General features: G+C 34.0%; 1 protein-coding gene across 2 annotated transcripts in view; it reads left to right on the plus strand.

The window, feature by feature from the left end:
* Positions 1-9268, plus strand: part of Rnpc3 (RNA binding region (RNP1, RRM) containing 3) — a 28843-nt gene extending 19575 nt beyond the window's left edge. The window contains exons 10-15 of one of the 2 annotated variants that reach the window (XM_052179403.1): positions 1050-1211; positions 3502-3596; positions 3690-3748; positions 5570-5702; positions 6326-6393; positions 7414-9268. In XM_052179403.1, coding sequence (XP_052035363.1) covers positions 1050-1211; positions 3502-3596; positions 3690-3748; positions 5570-5702; positions 6326-6382 — 506 coding nt within the window. In that variant the 3' untranslated portion in view covers positions 6383-6393; positions 7414-9268. The remainder of the gene's footprint in view (positions 1-1049; positions 1212-3501; positions 3597-3689; positions 3749-5569; positions 5703-6325; positions 6394-7413) is intronic. The other variant, XM_052179402.1, reaches the window with a different exon arrangement.
* Positions 9269-13388: the final 4120 nt, after the last annotated feature.

Raw genomic sequence — 13388 nt, forward strand, 5'->3', positions numbered from 1 at the left:
TTAATGAAAGGTAGTCTATCATCCCAGAGTTTGCTTTTGAGGTTTATTTAGAGGATTTCATCATAGTTTTAAAATTAATATGTTGCTATTTAAAGTAAAAAGTTAACATAAAAAATAGTTAGCTAATTTCCTAAGAATGAAATAATTGTCCATGAAGGATAAACATAATTACTTATTTTTCTTGGAGCTCAGTATCAAGGTAAATAGAACCTTTGTTCATTTCAGCTTAACATTCTCTCTTTTTTTTTAAAGATTTATTTATTTATTATATGTAAGTACACTGTAGCTGTCTTCAAACACACCAGAAGAGGGCGTCAGATCTCATAACAGATGGTTGTGAGCTTCCGTGTGGTTGCTGGGATTTGAACTCAGGACCTCCGGAAGAGCAGTCAATGCTCTGAACCGCTGAGTCACCTCTCCAGCCCACAAGTCTTAATTTATGTTGAAGGGAGTAAGACTATTTAACAGTATTGGGATATAAAGTATTGTGCAGTTCTCAATTATTGTAGATTATCTTGAATGCCTTTGATTTAGAGTACTACTAATTTTATAATTTAAATAATTGCACATTTATTTTAACTTGTAGTTGTTAGTATTTCAGAGTGGTAGGTTAAACAATCGATTGCTATATACCAGTATACATACTCATATCTAATATTGAACATTTTCTTCAGATTCCCATTGATACATCAAATGGAATATTCTAAACCTTAGTTAATTTTCTTTCTCTTTACCCTCTAGAAAGCACTACAAAGTAAGCATTTGGCTCTTTATGTTTTTTTCTGTAGCTGTCTTCATGCTGCAATAACAGAACTGAATAGTCAAAGCCTTGGCCTGCAAAACCATTAGGCACTATTCTTCGGATATGTATAGGAAAGATTGTCCTGTTTCTGTTCTGAGACCCCAAGAAACACTAAAAATGACCAAATGGTACTTTAGTAAATATAAACTGGGAGAGAAATCTAAAATATGTTTTGAAGCAAGAGTTATTTTCATCTGTTTGTTTTGTTTTTCTTTTTTAATGACCGATGTTAATGTTGAACTCTTAGATTCACCAGACACTGGACTTGATGACTCAAATACAGGATTTGGCAAAATCTTCCCCAAGCCTAATTTGAATATCACAGAAGAGATTACAGAAGACTCTGATGAAATGCCCTCACAATTTATTTCTAGAAGAGAGTTGGAAAAGGGTCGTATTTCTAGAGAAGGTAATGTAATGGCATAAACCAACACATAATTAATTTTACATTTTTTGTCTTATTTCCATTTTTCATGCTTTTTTTTTGGGCTTTGGTTTTTTCGAGACAGGGTTTCTCTGTATAGCCCTCGCTGTCCTGTAACTCACTCTGTAGACAAGGCTGGCCTCAAACTCAGAAATCTGCCTGCCTCTGCCTCCCAGAGTGCTGGGATTATAGGCGTGCGCCACCACCGCCCGGCTTTTCATGCTTTTTGAAGTAAGAAATTTTTATTGATCATTTCCATTAAGATAGACATGTTAGTATCTCCTGTTACTTTGTTGACACTTCTTTCTTAAAAACTCATATCTTATACTGGGGAAGTTCTTACCCTGCAGCATAGTCAGTATAGGTTAGCCTGTAAGTGCCACAAGTCTCAAGTTACTTACGTTGACAACTCACTAACATACAATCTAAAATAGATACAAGATGACTATTAAAATTCGGTGATTAGAAATCTGAATTTAGGATATTATATCCCAACATTATTCTTTGCTTTAAGAAAAAATTATATATTAAATTTTAATCATATTCTATATAACAAAATACCAGGACCTAGGCAACAAATGAAAGAGCCACTTAATTGGGCTCATGTTTTCACAGGATTAGAATCTGTGGTGGCAGAGCAAAGGCTTCATGGTAGGAGTAACTAAGCCCACAGCTTGATCTGTAGGCTGTAGGAAGGGAGAGCACACTAGGAATAGTTTGTTGAAACCACAAAGGCTGCTCTCAGTGATGCTGCACCTCCTCCAAAGCCATATCTTCTAATCCTTCCAAACAGTTCTACCAATTTGGGACAAAGTATTCAAACATATGGGCCATGAGGCCATTCATGTTCAAACCAGCGCACCATGAAATGATTTTTTTTTTTTTTTTTTTTTTTTTTTTTTTTTAGTATTTTTTAAAAAATGAGTGATTTGCCATTGCTGTGTTACAAATCCCTTTCTCCACAAAACTGGGGAATCAGCCTCCAATTAACATCTTCACATATAAAATCTAGTTTCTCAAAGTGGATTACTGGCAGTAAATATGAGGAGACCTCTGTGTGAAATTCCTGGCTATTGATTTTGAATACACTATTCCTACATTTGAACATGAAAGTGGCTAATGATTTGGGAAATAATTTTTTTCATTCATTCATTCATTCATTCATTCATTCATTTTACATCCAACTCACTTACCCCCTCCTGTTCACTCCCTCCTCCCTTCCCCCTCCACTTCTCTGAGTAGGTGGGAACCCCGTGGGTCTCCTCCCATTCTAATAGTTCAAGTCTCTGGGAGGCTAGGCATTTCCTCTCCTGAAGCCAGACAAGAACATACCCCATATACAGGCCACAGCATTTGGGATAACTCCCACTCCAGTTGTTTGAGACCCACATGAACAAACTGCACATCTTCTAAATATGTGTGGCGTGGAGCCAGCCTGTGTATGTTCTTCGGTTGGTGGTTCAGTCCCCACCAACCAAAGATCCCCAAGGGTCCATCCAAGTTAGTTGATTCTGTTAGTCTTCTGTGGAGTTCCTATTTCCTTAGAGGCTGTAATCCTTCCTCCTGTTCTTGCACAACTGTCCCTAAGCTCCACCCACTGTTTGGCTGTGGGTGTTTGCCTATGTCTGAGTCAGCTGCTGAGTAGAACCTCTCAGAGGACAGCCATGTTAGGCTCCTGTTGCAAGCATAACAGAGTATCATTAATAGTGTCAGGGATTGGTTCTTGTCTCAAGTTGGGCCAGCTATTGATTATTTCCACAGTCTCTGCTCTGTCCTAATCCCTGCATTTCTTGTAGACAGGAGACGTTTTGAGTCAAAAGTTTTGTGGGTAGGTTGGTATCCCTATCACTTCACTGGGATTCCTACCTGGCCATAGGAGTTAGCCTTGCCGTGAGTCTCATTGATTTTTGGGCCTCTCCCCTTTCCTGGGTCTCCATTTCTTCCTGGAGATGCCTCACCCCCTCTATCAGTTGCATATTTCCATTCATTCTCATGGCCACCCAGCCATCCTCCCCACCCCACTCCCGTCCTGATCTAGCAGAGTTATTACATAAGTGGTTATCACATATTTAAGATAAACTGACTCCTCAAAGAATTTTTATATGGCTTTTAGGTCTGTGTAATTGAGAAATATTGCAACTATTGTGTGCTGTTAACATTTTTATAAAGCTTATTTTTGCCTTTTTACCAGTTACAATGGAATGATACAATTTTACTTTAAAAATTACTAAAAAGATTTTAATTTTATATTTTGCCTTGTTTTGTTCTTAAAAAGAAATGGAAACACTTTCAGTTTTCAGAAGTTACGAACCTGGTGAACCAAACTGCAGAATTTATGTAAAGAATTTAGCTAGACACGTTCAAGAAAAGGTAAGGTGGCCTGTGCCCTTGATTTTGTTATTTACTTTTCCCTCTGGGTTTCTAATTTGTCTTTTCCTTTTTAAAAAAAATTTCTAATTCTAGGACCTTAAATTTATCTTTGGAAGATATGTTGACTTTTCTTCAGAAACACAGCGGATAATGTAAGTGGTAGTTTTAATTCATATTGTATTTTATCTATTACAAATTTATCATGTTTTGTTATGCTTGATTTTTTTTCTTTCGTGCTAAAACATAATGAATTATCTGTTCCTTTACATAAAAATCCCTTTAGAAATCTAGAACAGGGATAGACAAATTTCTATATAAATGAGCAAATGAAATTTTTAATATTTTAAATTAGATATTTGTTAGTTCAACTTTTCCTACTTTGAAATAAAGTGTATATTAAGAAATGTTTATGGCTATATTCTTCTAAAACCTTACTTACAAATGCAAATTTTATAGTAAGTTTTGTCTCAAAGCCCTTGACACTAAAACATTATTACTTTTCACATTGCCTGAGAACTACTTGGAGAGCTTGTTTCCTTGACCCATCTCCAAAAATAGGTTTTCTAGCTGTGTCAGGCCTCATGGATTTGCATTTCTAAAAATGGCTTTAGCCATTTAATTTTATCTTAATTTTAAGTAAAATCAACCTTCCCTGCCTTACCTCTTTTTGGATATAGTTTTGTTCACATGTACAACTACAAAAACAGGTGTATACTGTAAAGGTTATATTGCCCATAATTAAAATTTGAGGTGAAAGAAAAATTCCATTTGGAAAAAGGTTATAGAGCTACAAATGATTTTTAATCTATGAGACCAGTAACTATATTTAAAAAATAAAATTCACTTCATTTTTACGTGTGTGTGTATGTGTGTGTGTGTGTAAAACACACATATATATGCGCTTTCTTTTTTTTTTTTTTGCATTTTTTTGCTTGTTTGTTTGAGACAATGGTTTTTATTGACCTAATAATTGGCAAGTTGGTGAGTCAGGCTGGCCAGTAAGTCAGTGGCCATGTGTTTCTGGCCCTCTGGTTTTGTAATTATGAGCATATATCAACTCTGCCCAGCTTTTTGTTACGTTTTTTTCAATGAGTGTTTAAAGGATTGATCAAAGCAAGCACTTTTCCAGTTGAGCTGTTACTTAACCTCATCAATTGATAGTATTTGTTTTATATTTATTTGGCTTATAATATTAGATCATGTGATAATTTTATTTTTATAATAGCTCATAAGTTTTTTCTCAAAAATGTTAATGAATATGCTATAGAATGAATAAATAAGATACTGGGAGGATAAAACTAGGAATAACATGTGACTTAGGCCCGGTGATTAGAAGAGTCATTCCGTTTTTAGGTATCATTAATAAGATGTTAGCTTTGAATATCTGATAAGTCCCCTCTATACTCTAAAAGTTTGTAAATGTTTATAATAATATAAAGCCAATAATGTAAATCAATTACTTAGTTTCTATTTATATACTTATTTTTTAAATCACTTGAGTATATAATATTGAACTCATTGCCAGGTATGATTAGTTAAAAAATTTGCTGGGCGGTAGTAGTACATGCCTTGAATTCCAGCAGTGGAGAGGCAGAGGCAGGTCTGATCTGCAAAGAGAGACTGAGGACAGCCAGGACTACACAGAGAAAACCTATCTTGAAAAACAAAAACAAAAAGCCTTAAGCAAACAAACAACAATTTTAGCTTGATTTACTGATAGTAGAACCCTGGATCATAATACAACCACAAAGTAAGATTTTACTTATATACTTGCTAATGGTATAATTTAAAAATTTTAAGCATAACATAATTGTTACTTGTTAAGACCAGTACAAAATAGAATTTTCAGTTATCTAATTCTAATGTTGAATAGTTATGTTGTTACTTTGAAATAGTAAAATTTTAGATTGTTACTATTTTTGATACATGATTTTAAAGATGATGGGCTGTATTCATTTATTTATTACATCTAGGTTTGATATTCGCTTAATGAAAGAAGGACGCATGAAAGGACAAGCTTTCATTGGACTTCCAAATGAAAAGGCAGCGGCTAAAGCATTGAAAGAAGCTAATGGCTATGTTCTTTTTGGAAAACCCATGGTGGTTGTATCCTTTAAACCAATCCATCCTAAAGCCATATGCTTTTTAGCAGTAGGCTATAAATAACTAATATCAAGTTATCATTAATATCAATAATTGCTATTCACACTTGAGTTGTTACTTAACAGTTAAACATGCCTTAGCTCAGTCAGATGACAAACTTAATTATTTGAAAATATCATAACTTTAGCAATGTAAAGTGAAGTCCAGCTAAGTTTACACATTTATGCAGCTCTAAATTATTTCCTCATGTTAAATTTAAGGCATACGATCTAGAAATATACTTGGAGTCACTGGAAGGGATTCCACTGTAGTTTAATTTACATTTCTGCTTTTGGTATTTCAGTGAACAAGATAGATCAATGCGTAACTCTCTTGTAGTAGTAAATTCAGGTTTTAGATTAGAAATCAGTGAAAGTATGGATGACAAAAATGACATTATAAGGAAAGGAAGGTGTTTTCTATTTTTGTCAAATTGTGAAGATCATGCAAGAGTTATGGAAAATAATTTTTAAGGCTTCTATAGTAGATATTAGTATTGTATTATATATTCTTGTATATTAGATCTTCTTATCTAAAAAAATATCCCTTTTATATTCATTATGGAAGCCTTAATGTTAACATATTAGCAGTTTGCTCGATCTGCTAGACCAAAACAAGATTCTAAAGAAGGAAAACGAAAGTGATACCAACAAAGGTAAGTGTGCATCCTTTTAACATTTAAGTGATAAGACATCTTCTTGGAGTAAATGTAAGGAAATATAAAAGTCTTACAGATTACTAATTCAGATATTAGTTTTTAAGAAGATTTCTGTGTATACTGTTCATTTTCATTAACTTCAAAATTATTACTAGATTAAAATAAGCTTGTATGTAATAATTTTAGAAGATTTTATAAATAGAAAGTATTGGTTGTTATTTTATGTTTTTTGCATGATGTTTTGAATATCTAACCTGTGTTGTAATCACTTGAAGAGATTGCTGGCCCTTCCCTTCAAGCATTTCTGAGTCAGTAATTCTGAGGTGGGTGACCAGTAGCCCCATTTATCCTATCAGTAAGGGATTTCTTAGCATGCAGTAATTGCAAGTATTGCAAGAAACCGTATCTGAAAGCCAGAGATATTAGGGTATCCAGCCATCTGACCAATTGCACAATCATTGAGTTCATAGGTAGCAGTGAGGTGTTTGATCCAAGGACCACATTTTCAGAACTGAAGCAAACAGTTATTAAAATTCTACAGTGATATTTATTTCACCCCATATATTATTAACATTCTTCACAAAAATATGATTTTGAGTTATAAATTGTTTGGGACAGGTATTTTTAATGCCTAAGTGAATGAATGATTTCAAGTAGTGGAATTGATTTTAAATTTTTAAGTTGTTACTTTGAAAAATCATTGGAAAGAGTTATTTCTGGATTTCTTGGGGGGGGGATAGTTAGAGATATTTTACTTTTAGTTATTTTATTCTTAGAACCTGGAGGAACATTAGTCAAAATTGCTGTTTAGCTGAGAAAAAGTAACAGAATAGAAATATTTGCTTACCCTTTGTGAATTTCTTGGAATATTTAAGTTTATTGTCAAGAGAGTCAGATGTTTCAAAAATGCTCTACAGAAAAAAGAATGAATTTCAGTCTGTATTTTAGTAAGTTGTTTAGAAATCTATTACTAAAGATTAGAAAAAAAATAAATTACATTCTGCTGTTCTTCTTTAGAAGCATTCCTGCGTAAATACTGCTGTAATACTGTCATACAAGTGTATCCTTTCTTGTTGTATCCTTTTGGGGCAGTGGTTTTGTTTGTTTCATTTTGTTTTCTAGAAGTTCTTTGTTTACCTTCTATCACTTATCCAGATTAAGTATTTTTTTATACTTTATTCAAATGAAACATTTCTCAAATTAGTTTTGTTTCCTGGACAAAAATTTTACATGTATTTTATATTCCCTGGTTAATTTTCTATGCTATCATATAAATCAAATGAATTTTTATCAGGGAAAGTTAGTGAATCAGGTCACTTGGTATATACAATTGCTTGACCACAGAATATGGTAATATTTCTTGTATATGTGAATTTCTTCAGGAACGTGCTTCCTGCTTTGTGTTACATCCCATTTAGGTGTTGCTTTAGTTTCATTTTTGTTGCTGTGACAAATCCCCTGACCAAAAAGTGACTTAGTGAAGAAGAAGAAGGGATTTATTTGGCTTAGAATTTACAGTTCATTGCTGTGGGGAGGTCAAGGCATGAATCTAAAGCATAATATCCAGTCAAGAGCAGAGAGAGAATGAACTGGTAGCTTGCCTAGTCTGAGCTAGCTTTTCCTGTTGTACACTATTCATGGTCCCCTTTCCTAAGAGATGGTGCTACCCACAATTGGTTGGATCTCACATCAGTGAACAGTCAAGACCAAAATGGTCTAGATATTGCTTTATTAAGACTTTTCCCAGGTAATCCAATGTTGTGTCAAGTTGATAATTAAAACTATCCAGCATAATTGTTCTGTCTAGCATGTTGTAAAATTTGACTGGGAAAAGATTTTTTTTCTTTTAATAGTAAATATATTGAAAGCTAACAAGATTTCTATAGAAAACCTTAAGATACAGAAAGATTGATTGAATGCCTTTGACAAGTAGAAGAATCCTTTACTTTTTGCCTTTTTGAAATAAGAAAACTCCAAAAAACAAAATTTAAATACATACACATGAAAAGAATAATAGAGAAGACATGTTTATATAGTTATATAGTTAGTAAATTATCTTCCAGAAATAAGAACAATGATTCTGGCTGTATGATTACTAGAATCTCCCGGAACAGCCAGTCTCCAAATACGCACATTTAAATTCTGAGAATTTTAAAATACATAATGTATTACCTGTTGATGTTTGTTTTCTGTCTTAGAGATTGATTCTAGTATATGAATATAGAGAGAACCACTAAGGAAGATAGTCTATGTACAAATATTTCTAGGGTCTAGATTTTCTCTCAGAGCTAAATAAATCAGAATCACTGAAATATAATGTCTTATAATTTGAAAGTTTCCCTTAGAAAGGACTGCTGACAGTTTTTTGTTTTGTTTTGTGTTGTTTTTTAGGAAAATAAAAATACTCAAGATTTTACGGGAATTGTTACTATTATAAGTGCTTTAAAACTCCTCATAATTCTGTCATTATCACCCTAACAGTAGAAGCTTACCAAATTGAAATTGCAGTCTCTTTATATTCACAATTGAAATATTTTAGTTTTTAGTACTTTAAGTAGCCTTTCTTTACATATATCTTGTACTGGCATGATTCACTAATTTTCTGCAAATAAATATCTGGGCTTTTAAAAGTTAATTAACTGAATTATTATTATTATTTTTAATGGGACTTTGTGGTGTTTTAGGTTCCTTCTGAATTCTGTATCTTTCAAGTACTGTGGAACTTTGAGAGAAGAAATTGACTGCCTGGACTATGGAACTGTGCGTAACAACTTTGAAAGCATTAAAAAGTTACATATCTTCAAATTAGTGTTTGGAGATACATTGTAATGGCTTATCACATATATAATAAATTATTTTTTTCTCAACAGTGTCCATAATTTTTCATTACTTGGTTTATATATCTAAGGAAGTGTAACTTAACAATAAATATGAACTTTTATCAATAATTTTATTCCAGTTTTCTAGGTTAATATCCACTTATTAGTGAGTGCATACCATGATTCACCTTTTGAGTTTGGGTTACCTCACTTAGTATGATGTTCTCTAGCTCCATCCATTTGCCTAAGAATTTCATGAATTCATTGTTTCTAATGGCTGAATAGTACTTCATTGTGTAGATTTACCACATTTTTTGCATCCACTCTTCTGTTGAGGGATACCTGGGTTCTTTCCAGCATCTGGCAATTATAAATAGGGCTGCTATAAAACTGGAATACCCAAAACATAATCCACATATCAAATGAGGTACAAGAAGAAAGGAGGAGTGGCCCCTTGTTCTGGAAAGACTCAGTGAAGCAGTATTTGGCAAAACCAGAACGGGGAAGTGGGAAGGAGTGGGTGGGAGGACAGGGAAAGAGAAGGGGGCTTACGGGACTTTCGGGGAGTGGGGGGCTAGAAAAGGGGAAATCATGTGAAATGTAAATAAAAAATTATATCGAATAAAAAAAAGATAAAAAATATAGTACTATTTATACATTTTTCTTTTGTACATATGTAGGTACATTAAACATTTTTACAAGGATTTATCTAGTTAATTATTTTATGAATAGTTTTAATTTTTATTGACTACTGCCCACTCTTTTGGTAGTGGTAGATTTGTCTGTTGTAAAGTATTAATATTTGTAACCATTTCTATCTTAGAATATGAATTTTATACCTCTAAACTTACTTTGTGTGGATTCATTGCTCAAAGTTAAAGATGTATCTTATAGCAAATTATTCTCTTAGTAAAATTTATTTTTGGCATAAGAAAGATTAGAATTAGCTGCTCCCTGAAGGCTTGTGCCTTCATTGAAATACCCTTAAGAATTTTAGCTTTTTCCCTTGTATTTATGACATTGCAAAATGAGCAGAGTAAAAGTACTCAATATAGGAGTTAAAAATAGAAATGATCCCTGGAACATGCTGATAAATGCTTAGCTGACCGAGTAGGTAAAGAACCAGAAAGGAAGAACAAGAAGGGACATTTTGAAATATGTAGACAAAGGAAGATTGGAGCAAAATAGTAGTTCTTCTTGAGTCACTAAGTTGTTAAGACTAAGGTTTCGGTGTCCACATGGTCTGGATCTGAATGAACCCGGTTATCTAGATAAAATGGGTTAGAGTCAGTGTTCAGTAAAGTGGTAAAAAAGAGTTTACTACAAAAATAAGAACAATTCTCTTTCTCAGGTAAATATTAAGTATACTCTGTATATGTTTGGCTATCTAAAAATGTAATTGTTTTGTTTTGAAGTTGTATGTGAGTACATTGTACTGTGTTGTTATCCCAGTCATTCAGAATACAACTCTTAAAAGTGGAGTGTGGAGTAGGGGAAATGGGTCTCCTTAATAGGTTATATATGTTAACAGTTTTTTTATTTTCTTTTAAGAATTTCAAGAAAACTGGTTTGGCAGTAGGTCTGATAAAAGAAGGAAGATGTTTAATGACAGCTCATTAATATTGGGGTTATAGATGCTGACCCCATTATTTCTGGGGCTATGGTGAGACCGTATATAGTTGAAGGGCATGGTAGTCCAGAATTGCTACATCACAACAGGTAGGAAGTTTAAAGAGACAAACTCTTTAAAGTTTAAAGACACATGGCAATATATAGCTCCTAAGAACAGCACACAGTGTGCTATCTATTTCTAGATAGATATTCCCCTCTTATATTTAAGGCACTTCTCAGAATAGTGCTGTGAGTGTTCTAAGTGCTATCATTGAATAGGGTTCATGGTTTGAATCTAGTCAAAGGTGAAACTTTCCTGAATGACTACAACAGAATTTGAGAAAATAGCAAGGGACCTGAATTCATGAAAGATAATCTATGAAATAAGGTGAAAACGACTGAGACAGGCCAGGCATTGGTGGAACATATCTTTAATCACAGCACTTGGGAGGCATAGGCAGGTGGCTCTCTGAGTTTGAGACCACTGGTCTATAGATCGAGTTCCAGGATAGCCCAGAGCCACACAGATTAAACCCTCTCTCCAAAATCAAACAGTTTGAGACTATTTAAAATGGCATAATTATATATAGATAATATAGCTGAAAATGTGTTAGTGTTCTCAGAAATAGAAGTAAAAAATACAGGAGACCTTTTCCCAATTTGTTGGTTGCCGATTTGTCCTTTTGATGGTGTCCTTTGCCTTACAGAAACTTTGTAATTTTATGAGGTCCCATTTGTCAATTCTTGATCTTAGAGCATATGCTATTGGTGTTCTGTTCAGAAACTTTCTCCCTGTACCGATGTCCTCAAGGGTCTTCCCCAGTTTTTTTTCTATTAGCTACAGAGTATCTGGCTTTATGTGGAGGTCCTTGATCCATTTGGATTTGAGCTTAGTACAAGGAGATAAGGATGGATCAATTCGCATTCTTCTGCATGCTGACCTCCAGTTGAACCAGCACCATTTGTTGAAAAGGCTATCTTTTTTCCATTGGATGTTTTCAGCCCCTTTGTCGAGGATCAAGTGGCCATAGGTGTGTGGGTTCATTCCTGGGCATATACCCAAAAGATTCCCCAGCATGTAATAAGGATACATGTTCCACTATGTTCATAGCAGCCCTATTTATAATTGCCAGAAGTTGGAAAGAACCCAGGTATCCCTCAACAGAAGAGTGGATGCAAAAAATGTGGTATATCTACACAATGGAGTACTATTCAGCCATTAGAAACAATGAATTCATGAAATGCTTAGGCAAATGGATGGAGCTGGAGAACATCATACTAAGTGAGGTAACCCAGACTCAAAAGATCAATCATGTATGCACTCACTAATAAGTGGATATTAATCTAGAAAACTGGAATACCCAAAACATAATCCACACATCAAATGAGGTACAAAAAGAACAGAGGAGTGGCCCCTTGTTCTGGAAAGACTCAGTGAAGCAGTATAGAACAAAATCAGAACAGGGAAATGGGAAGGGTTGGGTGGGAAAACAGGGGGAGGGAAGGGGACTGATGGGACTTTTGGGGAGTGGGGGTCCAGAAAAGGGGAAATCATTTGAAATGTAAATAAATATATCAATAAATTTAAAAAAATAAAAAAAATAAAAAAAATACAGGAGACACAAGTAGGTATAGAATACATAAAATTTGGCAATATTGTTATATGGTACATACTAGACTCTTTAATTGTTCATGTAGAATAATGGAGAGATGAATTCAAGAATTATGCCAAAACTAGTGGCCAAATAAGTAAGTTATTATTTAATTATGTAAATATCAAATATTCAAGAAATAGTACCTTTTAAAATAAGCTTAATTTTATTTCCACATTCTTCCATGGTAATAGGAAATTCAGTCTTAAGTAATATAATTGTGTTGGGTTTTGTGTTGTGATTTTTGTTTGTTTGAAACGGGTCTTACAGTGGATGTAACATGAGGAAAATTATTTTATTCTTTGCCTCATTTCTCAGTGATAGCATTATCTATAGTTTTGGTACTACATGTTAGTAAATATTGTAAACAAACTAGTATGCTTGGAATAAGAGATTTCAGTTATGTTTTTTAACTTACTGGTCTCTTTTCCATAGGTATGAGAAAATAACTGAAATTGTGTAATTTCTTTAACTCATATCTCTTAAACGCCAAGATTGGCTTTGACTTACAATGGGTTCTGGTGGGGTTTCATGGTAAGTGATATCACTGCCAGAGGCCAGATCCAGCTATTCTTTCTTGATTCCTCTTGAGGTAGCGGAGGGGGATGAGATGAGTGTCAGCTGGGGCAAGTCTTGGTTTTGTGAGATATTTAGGGTTGCTGTTTAATAATAAAATATTTACCTGTCTTAAATCTAAGTCACCTTGCTGCATGCAGTACCTGACCTGCCTGTCTGAGTTCCTGTGAGACCAGAAACTGCAGTCTCTGACATTTAGCAACATATTATAAAGTGGTAGGCGATTAAAGTAGCTATTGTTCTGTCTCAGCAGCAACTCCAAGATTAACTCCCAGCCTGCAAGTTGAAGTCACAAGAAGAAAAAAGGCACTCTTTGAAAAGTGATTTTAGTTAT

This window comes from Apodemus sylvaticus, chromosome 4 (assembly GCF_947179515.1).
Source record: "Apodemus sylvaticus chromosome 4, mApoSyl1.1, whole genome shotgun sequence".
NCBI lineage: Eukaryota > Metazoa > Chordata > Mammalia > Rodentia > Muridae > Apodemus > Apodemus sylvaticus.